We start from the raw sequence: 19,902 nt of genomic DNA on the forward strand, positions 1-19,902 counted from the left end.
TGGATTCTCATGTGGCGCATTCAGATGGAAATGAAAGGTGGGTGGCGTTGCCATTTAGCGAGTGAGTCACTCAGCGTTTGGTGGCCATCTCTCCTGCCCGGATGTCAGATCTCATCGCTCCAGCTTCATGTCAGGAGTCGTGTGTTTGACTGGAGCCGCGGAGACCGAGAGTGCTGGGGTTATTAGAACAGGCCAAGTCCAATAGAGGCTTTCCACTAGACACGTTTATTTAGCTATTTTCACAGAAATTGCAGTTTTCCACCAAAACAAAAGGGTTGCAAGTGAAGAAATTGTAATTTTATTACTGTAAAATAAAATAATTAACATACAACACTTATTATTATACATTAATTTTTCATTATTTTACAGTGCAGTTGTATTACTTTAGTAATATTTTAATTTCATATGGGATAGTATTATAAAATTATTATTGTTGTTATAATTATAATTATTACTAAATTCAAATGCGTGTTTTTAAAAGCAATTGTTAAATCAATTGTGGGACAATATGGCTGACCCAGTAAAACTGGAAATGACTGAACAAGACCAATACCAAGACCGGTCTCATGCCTTCTGGCATCTACTGTAGGACACATATTCAAAAGTCATAAGCAAAACAAATCTAGAATTAAATGACCAGTAGGTGGTGCCATTTCCCCGCTGCTCAGATCATGCTGTTTCTAGGTCAGTTTCTATGAGCTGCCACAGACTCCAGCAGCAGAAGAACAGCACGCAAACTAACAGATGATGAAGATTAGGGAATAAACGTATGGACAAAGACACATCTGAATCGACTGCCTCTTTTACCTGAGCCAAACCTGGTGTTGCTCAGTTCTGTGGGGAATACTATAGTTAAAATGATAAGATGACACATCCATTACAGGCTCATTTCACATTATTATTAAAACGATTATTCATGACTATCAGGCCAGAAAACATCAGATGCTTTTTTTGTTTTTTTTCTCCACAGGTGTGTTACTCTGATCAATTGCCTTTCCTAATACAGAAGCCAGAAATCACATCAAGGCAAACATTTCCATCTAGATATACAGTAAATCATCCATCATATGAAGTCTGCTGAGAGATGTGATTCAGGCTTGTCATTCATTACTTTGGTAGCGTAGATCAAAACAATCATGCCTGATTTACAAACCACAGAGAGAGAGAGAGAGAGAGAGAGAGTTTTCTACTGTATTCAACAGCTACCAAATAGAATAATTCCTCTTCAAGAATGTCCTTTAACTGACACCTTCATTTCATCTCATTTCTGCATCTTAGAGACATTTCTCTTCTGTGAGATGTAGAGAACTGTGTACTGTGATCGTACAGTTCAATCAATGTAGTAATATATCTACTAATTACATTATACTTTGACTATAGTAAGAGGAGAACTGGCCGCCTGGTGTTGCCTCTTTTCTCCATTATCCAAACATCACATGCATTTTTTTATTCTTTGCCACAGAAGACTTTGGCTTTCACATGACTAAAGATATTATGTACTACTAATGTGTATTATGCCATGACTTTCAGTTATCCAGTTACAGTTAAACTGCTTGGTCGGCGATATGATCAAGATTTTGAACCCTGTCGTTTATATATTCATCACTTTCCCGTGTCAGTAACATACATCACCAAATTAGGCTTGTCACTACGCCTACTCGTTATAAATTGAACAAAACCTCACAGGTTTCATAATTCTCAATATCAATACATAATGAATTAATAACTTCAATTAATTAATAAATTAATAATGAATTACACAACTATAAGTATATCCAGATGTACCCACATACGTACACTCATGTTAAGCATGTTATGCTTGATTGTTTGTATCATCACAACATGTAACTATATTATAACCCAGCTCTAATTTGCCAAATGCAACTATTAAGATTAGGGCTGTTAAGCAATTCAAATTTTTGATCTAATTAATTACATGATGTTAGGCGATTAATTAATCTGATTTAATCGCACGTAAATTTTGCATGAGAAATTAACCCCAAAAGATCATTTTAAGTCATTATTGTGTAAAGCATCAAATAGACATTACAAAAAGTAGATTCAGCGCAGAATTTATTCTCAATGATGGGCATTTTTGCCCCGATATCCTGAATTTTAGGGACATTCTGACTGCATTTGATATGCTCCATCATGCAGTGAGCTGTTGCCCTGCATCATATTCATCATCAATCATCTGTATGAAAAGTCAGATGACCTACATGTCTGGGGCGGGGCAAGTGCGTTAAATGCGTTAGAAATTTTAACACGTTAATTTTTACCATAACTAATTAATCTAATTAACGTTAAATCAACAGCCCTAATTAAGACATAAACATTAAGATCATAATAAGCTGCTCTGAAACAATGTGTTTTGTCAAAAGTGTTATAGAAATAAATTTGATTGGTTAGACTGTAACTCTTCCAGATGCCTTCAGGCGCTTGAGAACATTATCCAGAGAGCCAGAGAATTCCCTGACAAGAGCTTCTCAAAGTGGGACACCATAACAGGTGATTTGCACTGCCTTTCTACTCCAGTCTTTCAGCAATCATGGTTTAGTGGGGTTATTTCCATGTTTCCATATTTCCAGTGATCTGAGCCCGGTTAGTCTTTGTGAAGGGCATCATTCATGTTCGCTCAGTCGAGTCGGTGTCTCTGACACTCATTTAGCCGTAAACGACCATGAAATGTGGCACATAAAAGCTCTATTGTTTTACAAAGGTGCGATTCTGACACATTACACAGGTGATCAAACACAGCACATTCATTTCAGAGCCATCCAGGACAGAAACACACAGAGCACAAGGTCTCAGCGCAATGTATTAATGTCAGAGCCTGCAGACAGTTACACAATATCAGTCCATAATGAGATAAACGCTGCTCTTACCCAGCTGCATCTCCATGACGCTCATTTTATTTTCGTACGGGTAGAGGATCTTGGGAGGCTTGTCAGTCAGTGGTGCTGTACAGGAAAACAAACAACAAAGCAAATAATTAGTTGTGTGTCAATACTGTCCATCTGTCTCTGATATAGCTGCATAATTAAACGCTAAATCCTAAACGACAATAATTCAGCCGTATATATTAACCGTCTTCGACAAGTACGATCACACTGGTTTGATTTGAACACACTCCATCAGTGAAGGGACTATAGTGGATTACATTCCTATCAGTGATCAATTAGAATAATCCAGTTTGCAAATGTACTGGGTTTAAGTGCCTCAAAGTCACATGACAAACGAGTGTTTCAACCGCAGGTGTAACCCGTGTGTCTCTCTGACAGGATTCATGTGCACATGTAGTCACAAACGGCTACAGATACACAGAGTCCAGGCCGAAAATCAGCGGTCTGCATCTGAGTTCACTCAATGAATGAGTTTCAAAAGGAGCAGATAAAGTCTGTAATCTGACCGACTCACCTCGTGAGTTCAGCAGTTTCATTGTTTGCAAAACGACAGTCCGATTTACAAAAAAAAAAAACTGTTGTTAATCTGTTTTCCCATCACCAGGATAAATGCTGACTGGGGTTTCTGGTCTGGGGTATCAAGTAAGCTCAGTCGAGTTTCTCCAACACTGCTGTAATGTGTTAGTGAACATGACTGAGCTTCACTCCAACATACAGACAGACGAATGCAGCGACTGCCCTCGGTACTGTAGTAAACAACCCAGCAGACATACAGTAAACCACACAAACTCAGATTAGATTTGAAACACAAGGTTTTGTTCATGTTTTCTTTTTCCTGTTGGTCTGCAACCTCTCCACAGGGAAAATCTTATTATCGTAATGAGCCTTTTCACCATGAAATATGCAGTGATTATTTTGTTTAATGTAAAACTGCACAGACAGATTCTGTTTGCATGATTTTCTGTTCAACAGCCAGATGGAGACATTTTGGTCTGGCATGAGGGAGAAACCGAGGAACTGAGAAATGCAGAAAAGCAAAAATTCCAGAGTGTTCAAGTCAGAAAACAGATTTAAAGTGTTTGAGTCGTTACACACAGTGAATTCACCCGCTGCATTAAAGGTGCCCTAGAATCAAAAATTGAATTTATCTTGGCACAGTTGAATAACAAGAGTTCAGTACATGGAAATGACATACAGTGAGTCTCAAACTCCATTGTTTCCTCCTCCTTATATAAATCTCATTTGTTTAAACGACCTCCGAAGAACAGGCGAATCTCAACATAACACCGACTGTTACGTAACAGTCGGGATCATTAATATGTACGCCCCCAATATTTGCATATGCCAGCCCATGTTCAAGGGATTATACAAGCCAGTATTAACGTCTGGAGCTCCACACAGCCGAATCATCAGACTAGGTAAGCAAGAATAATAGTGAAAAATGGCAGATGGAGCAATAATAACTGACATAATCCATGATAACATGATATTTTTACTGATATTTGTAAATTGTCTTTCTAAATGTTTCGTTAGCATGTTGCTAATGTACTGTTAAATGTGGTTAAAGTTACCATCGTTTATTACTGTATTCACGGAGACAAGAGCCGTCGCTATTTTCATTTTTAAACACTTGCAGTCTGTATAATTCATAAACACAACTTCATTCTTTATAAATCTCTCCAACAGTGTAGCATTAGCCGTTAGCCACGGAGCACAGCCTCAAATTCACTCAGAATAAAACGTTAACATCCAAATAAATACTTTACTCACATAATTCGAAGCATGCATGACGAACATCTTGTAAAGATCCATTTGAGGGTTATATTAGCTGTGTGAACTTTGTAAATGCACTGTAATATAGTCGAGAGCTCGTGGGGTAGGGAGCACGCGATTTAAGGGGGCGGCACCGAGTGTAAATCAGTGCATAGTTAATGATGCCCCAAAATAGGCAGTTAAAAAAATTAGTTTAAAAAAATCTATGGGGTATTTTGAGCTGAAACTTCACAGACACATTCAGGGGACACCTTAGACTTATATTACATCTTGTGAAAAAGCATTCTTGGGCACCTTTAAATGAATGTGCGTGTGTGTGTGTGTGTGTGTGTGTGTGTGTGTGTGTGTGCGCGCGTTTTTGTGATTTATGAGGACACAAATGTGTATAATGACATGGGTATTACACTGGTATTACGATGTAAACATGAAACATGGGGGCATTTCATGAGTCCTCATATTTAAAATAGCTTTAAAAACACACTAAACAATGAATTAAATATGTAAAAATGCAGACAGTTGTCTGTGATGGGTTAGGGTTAGGGGTAGTGTAGGGGGAGAGAATGTACAGTTTGTACAGTATAAAAACCATTACGCCTATGGAGAGTCCTCACTTTGATAGCAAAACAAACCTGTGTGCGTGTGTGTGTGTGTGTGTGTGTGTGTGTCTTTTTGCACAGGTGAAGCAAAGGAGAGCTACTCTCATTTCCGGCTCTGCGAGGTTGAATTTAAACCGTGGGAATTTTGATGAAATGTAAACCTTCTGATCATTCATCCAAAATCCAATTTCTGCTTAGGAGAGACCGCTGGTGACTGCTGCGTATTTGGGATCATTATTCTGTGGGAGAGGTTCAAGGGAAAGAAATAATGAATTGCTGGGTGAGATATTTGCATGGCTCTCTCCTCAGAAAGATGTCTTCCCTCTCACTGTCTCTGTCTCTCATTAACGCTTGTTTCCTGAGAGATTAAGTCTATCCTGTGTGTGTACACACTTCTCTAATACTGGAATGGACCACGTTTGCCCCCAAAACAGCCTGAATTCTGTGTGCCAGTGATTCAACAAGCTGCTGGAAACGCACAGACGCTGGTCCATGATGACGTATCTGACAGAGCCGCTGTACTGCCCGAGATCCGCCGAGGCCATCGGAGGAACTGAATCCATCATCACGTGCGTCGAAGCAGCTTTAGATGATGAGCTTGATGACTGGACGGGCTTCAGAAGATGAGAGGACAGTGGGTTTACGGAGGAGCACATGGTCAGTGCAAACACAGGCCGCAGCTTTTAAAGACACTCAGTTAATATTAAGAGACTGAACGAGACAGAAGACAACATTCTCGCTCATCACAAACAGAAAAAAGCATGGAGCATCGCTAATTAGAATGAATTATCAAGAAAAACTGTTTTGTCAGAGATTAGCTTTATTACAGATTTCAGACCAGCCATGCTGTTTGTTACACATTTGCACATTCTATGTAATTTCAGGCTTCTACTACTTACACAGATCTGAGACGAGTCTTTACCTGGAGCATTTTCATGTTTGTTCCAGTGATGAATCTAATAAAAGCTGATGCTCCAATCATTTCAGCTCTGTGAAGAAACATCACACTCTCATGTTCAACTCATAATTACAATAACTGATCCCTGTAGCCCGATACACACGAGGCGTCTCGTCCTGTTGACCTTTCCGTTAGTTTCATCCATGTGAAACCATCGCTGTGAGCTCTGCTGCTGTAATTCTGCAAGTCGACGGCGCGGCGCTATACGGCTAATCACGCAGAGGGCGAGAGAGCTGCGCTCTGGGGGGTCTCTTTAAGAAATGTCAGGACTGAGACGGAAAGGAAATTGCTCTCCGTATGGCTGCTGAACATCACAGGCTCCCAGCCAGGCCCAGAACTGAGCTTTCTGAAGAAAGTAATCCACTTCTAAACACGCCGTCAGCTCCGCGCAAGCCGATTCTTTTGTTCCAGTACGGAGCGGAGCTGTTGGGGTGAGCGCCTGACATCTTCCTCCTGAATATAATTGGGTCCCACTGATTCTGTAAATTACTAAAGGGACACGCTAAGAAGAAATTCCTGGCAACCAGCGGAGAAGGTGCGTAAATCCAGCTGGATTACACGGTTTTCCAGTTGTTTTGTTTTTTCGTGCTTGTTAGTCTGCCACTTGAATCTAACCCACACTGAAAAAAGACCTGATGTATTGATGTGCATCAGATAGCAGATTCACATGGGATTTTTTAGCTTCCACACTCACTTTCAAAGCAAATATACCATAACTTTGGTTTCTCTTTTGTCAGGGAACACTAAAAGCCAATCAAACGTTCCTTATGCTCTCATAAAGACCTTCAGCTAAGTGAACGGTTTCTGCGCAAACAAAGTGACTTCAAAAGCCGCGGGGTGAAGTTTCCCTGGAACCCTGTGTTGGCCCATCGACCGTCTATCGAGCCAGCAGAGGAGCTTCAAAGGCCTGGATCGCGGCTCGACCCTTTGGATGCGCTTGATAAATGAACCGCACGACCTTCTAGAGTTCCTCTTTCATCCGGCCAGAGGATGTGACCTCATACATACTGCCATCAAAAGCTCTTCAGACTGTTTAATGAGAGCTTTTTAAATATCACTGTTAGCATCTGCTCATTAGAACCTTCACATCGATTCATTTATTATAATTAAAAACCTCCTCCAACAGTGTGCCTTCAGTTCGGAGCTGAATATGAACTTACACCGTCTAGAAGACGCGAACGTACCTGGAGCAACACCTTTGGGAGCCAGGAGACTGTAGATGGCCGGAGGAAGGCGCTCGTTTTCAGACCCTCCAGACTCTTGAATCGGTGAGCAGGTGGAGGAAGGCCCGTCTCAGGTACATTTAGCTCTGTATCTCTCCCACAAAGCATCGGCTCCAGCTAATCTCCTCTGAGAAAAGGGTAAATAATGAATGCGTGTCTCTCTAATTAAAGAGCTCAGTCGCTCCCGGTCACGCATGATTACGCCGGCGCACTCAAAGAATAGATCTGAGCGCTGGCCCTCTAGAAGTCGCCTGACACAGCGAGGACGCATTGTTTGAGAGCGCTAGCAGAACACTAACGTGTGTGAAAGAAGCCTTCTGACATTTCTATGCTGATTAACTTTAATACCCTCTGTCAACGGCCGCTCCGCCTTACAACAGCCAACACTATCAACACGGACGAGCAGCAGCTGAGCCCGGCGATTACAACCTGAACACTGCACTTAGCGCGGCCACTTGACATTCTACCAGCACGGAAACGTGACGGATAAATAAAAAACTTGATAACATGGCACTGACTGAAGGTGATGATGTGACTAGTTAACCCTTCTGTTAAAGGTACACGGACAAACTGATTACACTAATAACTTGAGGACATTAAAGCGATAGTTCACCCAAAAATGAAAACTTGCCCCAAATCTGTATGCTTCTGCTTAACAAAAAAGAGGACATTTTGAAGAATGTTGGGAACAGAACAATATTGGAGCCCACTGACTTTGTATGGACAAAAATTACTCTGAAAATTTAAAGGGTTAGATCACCCAAAAATGAAAATTATATCATTAATGACTCACCCTCATGTCGTTCCACACCCGTAAGACCTTCGTTCATCTTCAGAACACAGTTTAAGATATTTTAGATTTAGTTCGAGAGCTTTCTGTCCCTCCATTGAAAGTGTTTGTGCTGTCCATGTCCAGAAAGGTAATAAAAACATCATCAAAGTAGTCCATGTGACATCAGAGGGTTAGTTAGAAGTTTTTGAAGCATCACAAATACATTTTGGTCCAAAAATAACAAAAACTACGACTTTATTCAGCATTGTCTTCTCTTCCAGGTCTGTTGTCAATCCGCGTTCACGACTCCGCTTCTTCTTCTTCTTCCCTGTTTTACGGCGGTTGGCATCCAGCTTATTGGTGCATTACCGCCCCCTTCTGCTCCGGAGTGTGGTTCACGACTCCGCAGTGACGCTGCTGACGTGTTATCCGGTGCGCCAGAGCTTCGTTTGCAGTCTGAGGGAGACGCACGCTGTATTCAAGCTATTCTACATTGTTTGTATTTTGGTATTGCTATATTTATTGCTATAAGTGTGCATGTCGCGGATGTCCTAATCGCCAAAAACAACGACGTAAAAGTGCATTATCAACGCCAACAGATGAAAGGATTCAATGGAATCAATTCAATGGAAAAGATTCCGGAAGAGAATTCAATGCTGAATAAAGTTGTAGTTTTTGTTATTTTTGGACCAAAATGTATTTTCGATGCTTCAAACACTTCTAACTAACCCACTGATGTCACATGGACTACTTTGATGATGTTTTATTACCTTTCTGCACTCTAAAAACTAATTCAGGGGACCTTTAGTCATTACTTAAATATATATATTGTTGTGAAATAAAAAATCAAGTTCTGAAATGCTGTTAGACTTTTTACTTGTAATTGTTATTTTATTGAGCTTGGATGACACACAAATTATGCCTATTGATTCGATATACTATTATGACTTGTCATAGTTTAACATTTCCAGTTAATCAAAAATGTATTTAATTTTAAGTTCTGTTAATGTAAAATACAATCTGATGACGTGTTTCATTGTTTTGAGTTGTATGAACACTTCTTTTAATTTTAAACTTAAGTTAAGTGAAACTGGGCTGGGATTTATATTTCCCATCATGCTTTGCCCATGGCACTTGAAAGGGAGAGTAAATGCTAAAATTAAGTGTTATATAATGTTTTTTGCACAAGATTAATGGTAAGGGAGATTTAGCAGTAATTAATGTTTTGTTTTTGGAGAGTTACCATCATGGTGACAAGCGGTGCTTGGTAAGTTCATGTTAGAAATGCGTTTTATTGTGTCCAAAAAGCGTCTTCACCTTACTTAAAACATTATGTTGGATCAACTCAAAATATTGCTTTGAATTAATGTAATTCTCCCAATTGGCTTAAGTTAAAAATTCTAGTGGAAAATGTTAACTTTTTTTGTTTTTGTTTTGTTGAACCAATGTTTTATTTTTTAGAGTGTGGACATGGACAGTCTACCGTACAAACACTTTCAATGGAGGGACAGAAAGCTCTCGGACTAAATCTAAAATATCTTAAACCGTGTTCTGAAGATGAACGGAGGTGTGGAACGACATGAGGGTGAGTCATTAATGACATCATTTTCATTTTTGGGTGAACTAACCCTTTAATTGTGTGTTCCACAGAAGAACAACGGTCATTCAGGATTGAAACAACATTCGTTTTTCAGATGAACTATCCCTTTAGGCATTTGGCATTAATTCTGCGGAATAAACACAGAGTTAACGGCAAGCGGCTTAAATTATATCTTAAAGCTGAGTCGCCTTTCTAACATGTCAGCAGGCGGTTTAATGAGGATCTGAACATCAGTGACGCGCCGCTGCAGCTTTCTGAAACGGCCGTGGTCTATCATTAGAGACGCACCTGCACTAGCTGACTTGTTAAACGTGTACAACGCCTCAATTCTTGAATGGATTGAGCAATCTGACGTCAACCTCTCCTCTAGAACAACACAAAATGAATGACGTCAGGTGAGGACTGACCTGTCAATCACATTGCGGGCCGTCAGGCGGCTTATTTCGTGCTCCTTTTCAAAAGTGGCTGTTTGCTAATGAGCCGGGAGCTTCCTTAAAAGGAAATCCATCGCACTCCCCTGGTGCAGCCACTTCCTGTGTAAGGTAAGGCAACATAATTAACTTACAGCCATGATTTAGCCCTTTTAAATGAGCTCTCTCTTTTTTCTTAATTATTCCACCTGCTTTGACACTGTGGTTAACGTCCCGCTTCTCCTCCGAGGGTTCCTCTCCGGGGACTCCCGGGTGTCTGACGGTTAAAGCGGCTTTAGTTGTCAGCGCGTTCCCTTAATGAACATGTTCGTTCACCCTGCTAGCCCACCTACTGCAGTCCAGCAGCCCTCTGTAATGGGCAAACGCTGAGACCTTTATGAAGCGCAGAGGGAAAACGCTCTATCGATTCCCGTACGTCACTGTATACTGCCTTCTCAGCAGCGGCCGTGTGTGATGTAGACGTCTAGCTTTGGGCTTCATTTCTCCCTGCAATGACAGGCAATTCTCGTGCGCTCTTGTGTAATTAAGACAACGGATGAACATCCAGCTGTTTACAAATCCAGTCGTCTTCAGACTTCAGAAACGAGCAGGACGCTCTAAACCGTCGACACCGCATCAGAACAAGCGTCGCACAAATATGAATTCAGATGCGAAGGAATTTTTCAAACTTATAATTAAGCAGATGTACAAATGGTGAGCGAATGGTAATTAATCATGATTACTTTAATTACGCATTGTTTTCTCAATAATGAGGACGATGCTCTGGACGGCTGGAGTTCTGACGGCTCAGTCACGCCAATCCTGCTGCCGCTGCAGTGGATATTAAAAACGTCAATCTTTCTCATGCAAATAACTTTGCCTCATTTTCAGTTGGTGAACTTACAGAAATGATTTTTCTCACTCTTTCTTTGAAGTGAATTTTTCTTCTCTTGTGAAGAAAACGATGTGATATGATCTTTAATTAAGAGATAGAGTAAATGTCCCTCTCGCTGCAGCATGAAGAAGTGTGTTGTTTCTGAAGAGACACCACTCGTGTCGAGAGTTTATAGTGGAAATCAAAAAGAGGCACTTGATTGTTTTAATTGAATGAATATGCATGAATGTCACCGTCTGCGCCTCAACAAAACACACAAAGACGTCAGATAACAGACGGCTCCAACTCCATAAATCTACAAGAAAGATGTTTGCAGGAGATTATAATGTTTGGGTTGCTCAGAGGGAAACTCGCTCTGTCTGTCTGTCTCACTCTCTTTCTCTCTAGTTTTTATCTTGAAATCTCAGCTGGCCAATCAGATGTGAGCGTCACACATTAGCCATCTGTTCTCTTCAGTAGAACATTAAAGTGAACACTGACACGTTCAGTTCTGCCCTTGACAAACTTCACTAGCCGAAACAAACGCTGCAGTGACGGAGGATCTGAACAAACACCTGGCACATCAGAAGGCCGCGGTCGCTCTCATTAAACTCAACAAGAGCTGAGGAAAGATTTATGCTCATTTAGTTTGCCAGTGAATGAATGAATCTTTTTAATGGTGGTTAAATGTTTATCAAACGTGGAATAATCATAAATGAGACCATTAAAAGCGTGTCCTTACAGATGGACAACAGGAAGAGTGATGGAGATGTACAGGGAGGAACATGTGAGGGACGCTGACGGTACATGTGGACTACTGGACTGATACACACACACACACACACACACACACACAGGGCTAACGCTCAGAGACGGACACTGCCAGCCTGTCCACCTGCTCAAACAGGTCAGTTTGTTACAGCAGCACATTCAGGGCACACGGCCAGAGACCCGTTCACAACAACAACAACACATGCTGAGTGTGTGTAACACCACAACTAACCCACTGAGACACTGACAACAATACAAGACATATTCATGATGAAAAATTCAATTTGAACTCCAGTGTTATTCAGCCCTAAAAACAACCACAACAAATTACCACTCACTTAAACAATTCAAAACAAGACAATATCAGATGAAGTGACCATGAAATGGACGTTCACACTGCTAGACACGACTGATTCACTGGAGAGATCCACTTTATTATAGACAGATTCTCTCTGATTCTATATGTCTTACTTTAAGATATTTAACGATCTAAATGTTTTGTCTTTCGGCGGTGGACAGGGGTCAGCATGACTGGTCTGCAGCTATGCAGCTCCATACACAACAAACTGATGCACTGTGTATTCTGACACCTTTCTATCAGAACCATCATTAACTTCTGGAGCAGTTTGAGCTACAGGAGCTCGTCTGTTGGATTGGACCACACGGGCCAGCCTTCAATGAGCCTGTCTCCGGGTCACCACTGTTCCTTCCTTGGATCACTTTTGATAGATACTGACCACTGCAGACCGGGAACACCCCACAAGAGCTGCAGTTTTGGAGATGCTCTGATCCAGTCGTCTAGCCATCACAATTTGGTCCTTGTCAAACTCGCTCAAAATCGCTTGCCCATTTTTCCTGCTTCTAACATCAACTTTGAAGACAAAATGTTCACTTGCTGCCTAATATATCCACCCACTAACAGGTGCCGTGATGAAGAGATGATCAGTGTTGTTCACTTCACCTGTCAGTGCTCATGATGTTATGTCTGGTCGGTATATACTGTATATATATATACTACCGCTCAAAAGTTTGGGATCGGTAAGATTTTTAATGTTTTTAAAAGAAGTTTCGTCTGCTCACCAAGGGTGCATTTACTTAATTAAAAATACAGTAAAAACAGTAATATTGTGAAATATTATTACAATTTAAAATAACTGTTTTCTATTTGAATATATTTGACAAAGTAATTTATTCCTGTGATCAAAGATGAATTTTCAGCATCGTTACTCCAGTCTTCAGTGTCACATGATCCTTCAGAAATCATTCTGATATGATGATTTGATGCTCAAGAAACATTTATTGTTTACAATTGTACAAAATATTTGTGTACAATATTTTTTTTCAGGATTCTTTGATGAATAGAAAGTTCAAAAGAACAGCATTTATCTGAAATACAAAGCTTTTTAACATTTTACACTACCATTACAAAGTTTGGGGTCAGTAAGAATTTTTATTTTTATTTTATTGAAAAGAAATTAAAGAAATGAATTGAAATGCCATTTATAATGTTACAAAAGATTAGATTTCAAATAAACACTGTTCTTTTGAACTTTCTATTCATCAAAGAATCCTGAAAAAAAATATTGTACACAAATATTTTGTACAATTGTACACATTAAATGTTTCTTGAGCATCAAATCATCATATTAGAATGATTTCTGAAGGATCATGTGACACTGAAGACTGGAGTAACGATGCTGAAAATTCAGCTTTGCCAACACGAGAATAAATTACATTTTAAAATATTTTCAAATAGAAAACAGTCATTTTAAATTGTAATAATTTTTCACAATATTACTGTTTTTACTGTATTTTTAATTAAGTAAATGCACCCTTGGTGAGCAGATGAAACTTCTTTTAAAAACATTCAAAATCTTACCGATCCCAAACTTTTGAGCGGTAGTATATATATATATAATTTGTAATAATTTGTAATAATATGTGCAACAAACAAACAAATAAGTGAACATGGATGTTAGTAAAGAGAAAACTGAACCTCCAACATGATCGCACAGGTCAGCGAGAGCTGGAGAAACAGGAGGGAAAATGATAGTGTCACGGCTCCAGCAGCTGTCATGTGGCAGAGGGGCAGCGGAGGTGAAAATTACAGCCCGCTGGGGCTGAAGACACCACACAGAAATGATTATGCCTAATGTAACCCGTCGCTCCCATTAAGAGACAGAAACAGTCCTGTGGATTTTTCTGGGCTCGTGTATCTGACCCCTCTGTATGACACACAAAGCCTATTGCGTCCAGACGGGAGAACGTGTCTCTGTCACATGACACAGTCTGAATTATTCATACAGTCGCTCACAGTCCATACAAACATGAAGGAGAGTCCTGCTCCATCTGTCCTGACCTTTCCCCACCTGCAATATGCTTTGGAAGAAGTTGAGTTGGGGGGGCTTTACAGTCTGGAGTGTTTCTTTTTTACAAGTTTGACTTGTCCTAAGAAAACCTCACACACAAATAAGCCAAATAAGACTTATTTCCCTTAGAAAAGCAAACGGAAGGACGAATGAGGTCTGTTCCACTTGCCATTGAAACAATGTGCTATTAAAACTACAGGAAAGTGTTCAATTATATAGAGATGATGTGTTTACTGACAGCTCGAGACTCGAGCTCTGCCTGAGAGCCAATTACTCCATCTGGGAAAAAACAGAGCTAAAGTCTGGGCAGGTCTGGAGCATAAAAATAAAGCACTTCCCTTCTTCTCTCACGTCAGATTCTTTCTTCAATGATGTACCGCTGAATTTCATAAATAAACCAACACCTAGAAAACATAAAATATGCCTGACATTTCTTGACATTATCATTCATTGTCTGCATCTTATTTTGATGAGAGGTTATAGCCTGTAGTTTCCAAATGAACCAATAGAGGCAGTAGAGGCGTCTAAACAATCATAAGGTCACTGAATCATTTTTCAGATGTTTGTAGTTGAATGGATGTCTGATATCATAGTGTTAAGGGGTAGATTTGAAGATGGAAACACTGAGTGATTCCCAAAAGAAGAAAAACTGTCGGTGTGAAAGCAAAGTGTTTTTGAGTTTCATTAACAGCAGTTTAACACCCTGTACGCTGAGACACAAATTGAGTGATAATTTGCCAGGGAGACGCATTAATTGATGATGTGTGATCGTCATTACAGATCCCAGATGTATGAATTCATGAGACAGCTGACATTTACACATACTCCATTAACACTTATCATTCGCAGGAGAGAATGAAATGGAAACAATGAATGCGTTCTGCACAGGAATATGGACACATGCTGAGCTCAAAGAATGTGTGTGTTTTAACACACAACACGTAATATAATGCTGGCTGCAATCAAGACGGTCAGACTCCACCCTGAACCATGCCTCTAGCTCCACCCCTCAACACACCCCAAATCACTTCTCTAGCTCCACCCCTCAACACACCCCAAATCACTTCTCTAGCTCCACCCCGAAATACACCCCAAACCACACCTCTAGATCCACCCCTAAACTCACCCCAAACCACTACTCTAGCTCCACCCCAAACCACATCTCTAGCCCCACCCCTAAACTCACCCCAAACCACTTCTCTAGCTCCACCCCGAAATACACCCCAAACCACACCTCTAGCTCCACCTCTAAACTCACCCCAAACCACTACTCTAGCTCCACCCCAAACCACATCTCTAGCTCCACCCCTAAACTCACCCCAAACCACTTCTCTAGCTCCACCCCTAAACACACCCCAAATCACTTCTCTTGCTCCACCCCTAAAAACACACCCCAAACCACTTCTCTAGCTCCACCCCGAAATACACCCCAAACCACACCTCTAGCTCCACCTCTAAACTCACCCCAAACCACTACTCTAGCTCCACCCCAAACCACATCTCTAGCTCCACCCCTAAACTCACCCCAAACCACACCTCTAGCTCCACCTCTAAACTCACCCCAAACCACTACTCTAGCTCCACCCCAAACCACATCTCTAGCTCCACCTCTAAACTCACCCCAAACCACTTCTCTAGCTCCACCCCTAAACTCACCCCAAACCACTTCTCTAGCTCCACCCCTCAACACACCATGAACCTCATCTCTAGCTCCACCTCTAAACTCACCCCAAACCACTTCTCTAGCTCCACCCCGAAATACACCCCAAACCACACCTCTAGATCCACCCCTAAACTCACCCCAAACCACTACTCTAGCTCCACCCCAAACCACATCTCTAGCCCCACCCCTAAACTCACCCCAAACCACTTCTCTAGCTCCACCCCGAAATACACCCCAAACCACACCTCTAGCTCCACCCCTAAACTCACCCCAAACCACTTCTCTAGCTCCACCCCGAAATACACCCCAAACCACACCTCTAGCTCCACCCCTAAACTCACCCCAAACCACTTCTCTAGCTCCACCCCGAAATACACCCCAAACCACACCTCTAGATCCACCCCTAAACTCACCCCAAACCACTACTCTAGCTCCACCCCAAACCACATCTCTAGCTCCACCCCTAAACTCACCCCAAACCACTTCTCTAGCTCCACCCCGAAATACACCCCAAACCACACCTCTAGCTCCACCCCTAAACTCACCCCAAACCACTACTCTAGCTCCACCCCAAACCACATCTCTAGCCCCACCCCTAAACTCACCCCAAACCACTTCTCTAGCTCCACCCCGAAATACACCCCAAACCACATCTCTAGCTCCACCCCTAAACTCACCCCAAACCACTTCTCTAGCTCCACCCCTAAACACACCCCAAATCACTTCTCTTGCTCCACCCCTAAAAACACACCCCAAACCACTTCTCTAGCTCCACCCCTAAACTCACCCCAAACCACTTCTCTAGCTCCACCCCTAAACACACCCCAAACCACACCTCTAGCTCCACCTCTAAACTCACCCCAAACCACACCTCTAGCTCCACCTCTAAACTCACCCCAAACCACACTTCTAGCTCCACCCCTAGCCACACCCCAAACCACTTCTCTAGCTCCACCTCTAAACACACCCCAAACCACACCTCTAGCTCCACCTCTAAATTCACCCCAAACCACACCTCTAGCTCCACCCCTAGCCACACCCCAAACCACTTCTCTAGCTCCACCCCTAGCCACACCCCAAACCACTTCTCTAGCTCCACCCCTAGCCACACCCCAAACCACTTCTCTAGCTCCACCCCTAGCCACACCCCAAACCACATCTCTAGCTCCACCTCTAAACTCACCCCAAACCCAGAGCCATAGAGAGACAGAGTTGCGACAACGGAAATTCAAAACGCTTGATTGTCACGTGATTCGTGTAGCCTTCAGATAGTTCCAGGAAGTGCCTCGGCGGCAATTCAAAAAGATAGGGTTAGAGAGACAGAACCGTGATTTTTGGTAATTTGTAGTCAATAAATGCATCGGTTTACAATATTTACGTAATACACCGACATGTGAATGTAGCATGTGTTTGTAGTTACAGCAATGTTGTTTTTAAAAGATAAAAACCTGCTAATATTTGAGGATTAGTGTTGTCAACCAGCGTTGCCTGCCTTGTTAACATATTTCTGGCTAACATTACCTGGTTTAAAGATCGCGTTGCAGTTGTTTTGAAGTATTTTTATGTTTTTAAACTTGTATGTTAGTTCAGGGCAATCAAGTCATGTCCACTATGGTTTTACAGGGACAGGAGACCTGCAGGTGACAGGTTGTCTTAAAAAACCCATTGCAAATAAGTGAAATGTAAAATTTAATTAAGTGAAATTTATTTAATCTTAATGTTAACAATTCTTATGCACCCCATTCACTTATTATATATACATTCATACACAATATATTCAATTCTAAAATAAAACATTATACACACATTGACTTCTGCACTGATTTAGTGCAATGGATTTATACATTTATAATAAACTGCATGTCAAGCATTTCGTCTGTCCTTTCCTACATGTTCTTGTTGTCTCCCCACTATGGTTTGCAGTGTTGCATGAGGATGATCCAGTCACTCAGAGAAAGCAGTATGAATGCATGGTTTCCCCACTGACACGGAAAGGAGAAAGTTATGTTCTAGTCAGCAGGAGCAATCTAAATAGAACTAAAGATTGTGCGCCAAGTTGTGTGTTAATCATATATAGGTTGTATCTGCCTTTTTTCACAAAAACCAACACTGGGAACTTTTTATGTTTATTAAAGGTTTATTAAAAATAAGGAGCAAGGAAAAGCTTGCAAAATCCAAGGAGCAGAGACTGGCGGTGACAGCATCATTGCATGGAGTCTTCAGGATCTGAATCCCCTTTGTGCTTGTATTGAAAGCAAGATAAAAGGAAACAAAATGGGAGAAATTAAATACAGTAGTAGTATATAATATACAGTTTTGGTATTTAGTATGATTTCCCATTTAGCCTAGTGTAATATATATATATATATATATATATATATATATATATATATATATATATATATTTATTTTATTTTATTTTTGCTGCTTTTAAGCATTGTTTTTTTTTTATCTCACTTATAAACTTCCCTCTCCCCATCAATCCAAAAATAGACACATAATAGACAGACAACAGAATCACAATACATTCTCGAATATAAATTCTAAAATAAGGATTTTTTTTCTTTATTACCAGGTGAAAAAAATACTATAGTAATTTATAGTAAATACCATAGTGTTTTTGAACCATACTATAGTAAAGTACTTGAATTAATTTGTTGTGGTAATTCTATAGTTGCTGTGATAATAGAACAACTATAGCAATAATATAAACAAATTAAGTTACCCAATACTGTACTAAGTTTTCTACAACTTTAGGGTATATTATACTACAATAAAAAACTACAGTAAAACAGTACTGCAGTAAAAAACTAAAGTATACTACAGTATTTATTACAGTTTATCAGTTCACTATATTGCAGTATGCTGTAGCATTCATTAACAACGTGTTGTAAATACTATAATATAGTATACTACAATTTACTATAGTATGGTTCAAAAACACTATACTATTTACTATAGTATTTTTTCACCTGGGTTGTACATTTAATATGGAATAAGGATATTCTCATTTTACCACTTTCACCCACCACAAGCCCCAAAGTTATATTTAACCCCGTTTAGAATCCTTTTTCTCTAATTACACAACGATGAATAAATTGTTTTAATCTATTATCTAATCTACTATCCCCTGGAACTATTTATTTAGTGAGCAATATCAGCTAGCATGCTTTAATACACAAGTTAATTTGATTCAGATGTACTGATACTATAAAATCGTATAATTTAAACGGCTTACCTTTTAAAAGTACATCACAAACGGTCTGTTCTGCTGTAACTCTACGGCGCGGCTGCTACTTCCGGGAACTATTGAGAGGCTCCACGAGCCGCCATTGCTGTAAAAAAACGTTCCATTGGAGTCTATGGAGTTGTCGCAACTCTCTCTCTCTATGGCTCTGCCCAAACCACACCTCTAGCTCCACCCCTAAACACACCCCAATCACAGCTGACCTCAGCATTCTGAAAACTCCCTTCAAAGCAAATCGAATGGAAGCCACTAAACTCACCATCACACACTCAGATTGTGATTGATAGAGAAAATGGAACATGTTAACAGCCATTAATGGCTGAAAGGATGGAAACAGTGCATTCATGTGGACCTGTGGCTGTTTTAAACAGATCAGAGAGCACACTACACCTCCTTTGGACAGCTGTTAGCAAAGATATTAATTTCACGCAGCAATGAAAGTGCAGCTAGAATAAAAAAAAACATCAAACGGCCTTTTATTCACTGACTCACTTTTAAGACATGTGCAGAGTGCTTTCTGTGAGAGGAGGATTAAAAATGAGAAAGAGAGTAAAAGAGAGAGAGAGAGAAATGTGGAGGGGATAGCAGTCATATGCAGCTTCACATATAAAACCTTTAATACACCTGATTTATAAAGCTCAAGCATTTCAGGAAGACAGAGACAAGACTGAAGAGAGACAGGAGGACGCGCCATCACCTTCACACAGACGACACGTCTCTCTCTCACCAGACCAGCGAGTGTC

General features: G+C 40.7%; 1 protein-coding gene and 1 long non-coding RNA gene across 2 annotated transcripts in view; both read right to left on the minus strand.

Annotated features, from left to right (window-relative positions):
• The window catches only part of il1rapl1b (interleukin 1 receptor accessory protein-like 1b), a 142,578-nt gene that overhangs the window by 43,142 nt on the left and 79,534 nt on the right, over nucleotides 1–19,902 (minus strand). The window contains exon 7 of the mRNA XM_048172702.1: nucleotides 2,886–2,960. Within this exon, the coding sequence (XP_048028659.1) occupies nucleotides 2,886–2,960 (75 nt within the window). The remainder of the gene's footprint in view (nucleotides 1–2,885; nucleotides 2,961–19,902) is intronic.
• Nucleotides 18,030–19,840, minus strand: LOC125256588. The gene is made up of 2 exons (XR_007182145.1): nucleotides 19,151–19,840; nucleotides 18,030–18,154 (listed from the first exon to the last, which is right to left on the minus strand). It is a non-coding gene; the product is annotated as an uncharacterized LOC125256588 (long non-coding RNA).

The sequence above is a fragment of the Megalobrama amblycephala genome, linkage group LG21, assembly GCF_018812025.1.
Source record: "Megalobrama amblycephala isolate DHTTF-2021 linkage group LG21, ASM1881202v1, whole genome shotgun sequence".
NCBI lineage: Eukaryota > Metazoa > Chordata > Actinopteri > Cypriniformes > Xenocyprididae > Megalobrama > Megalobrama amblycephala.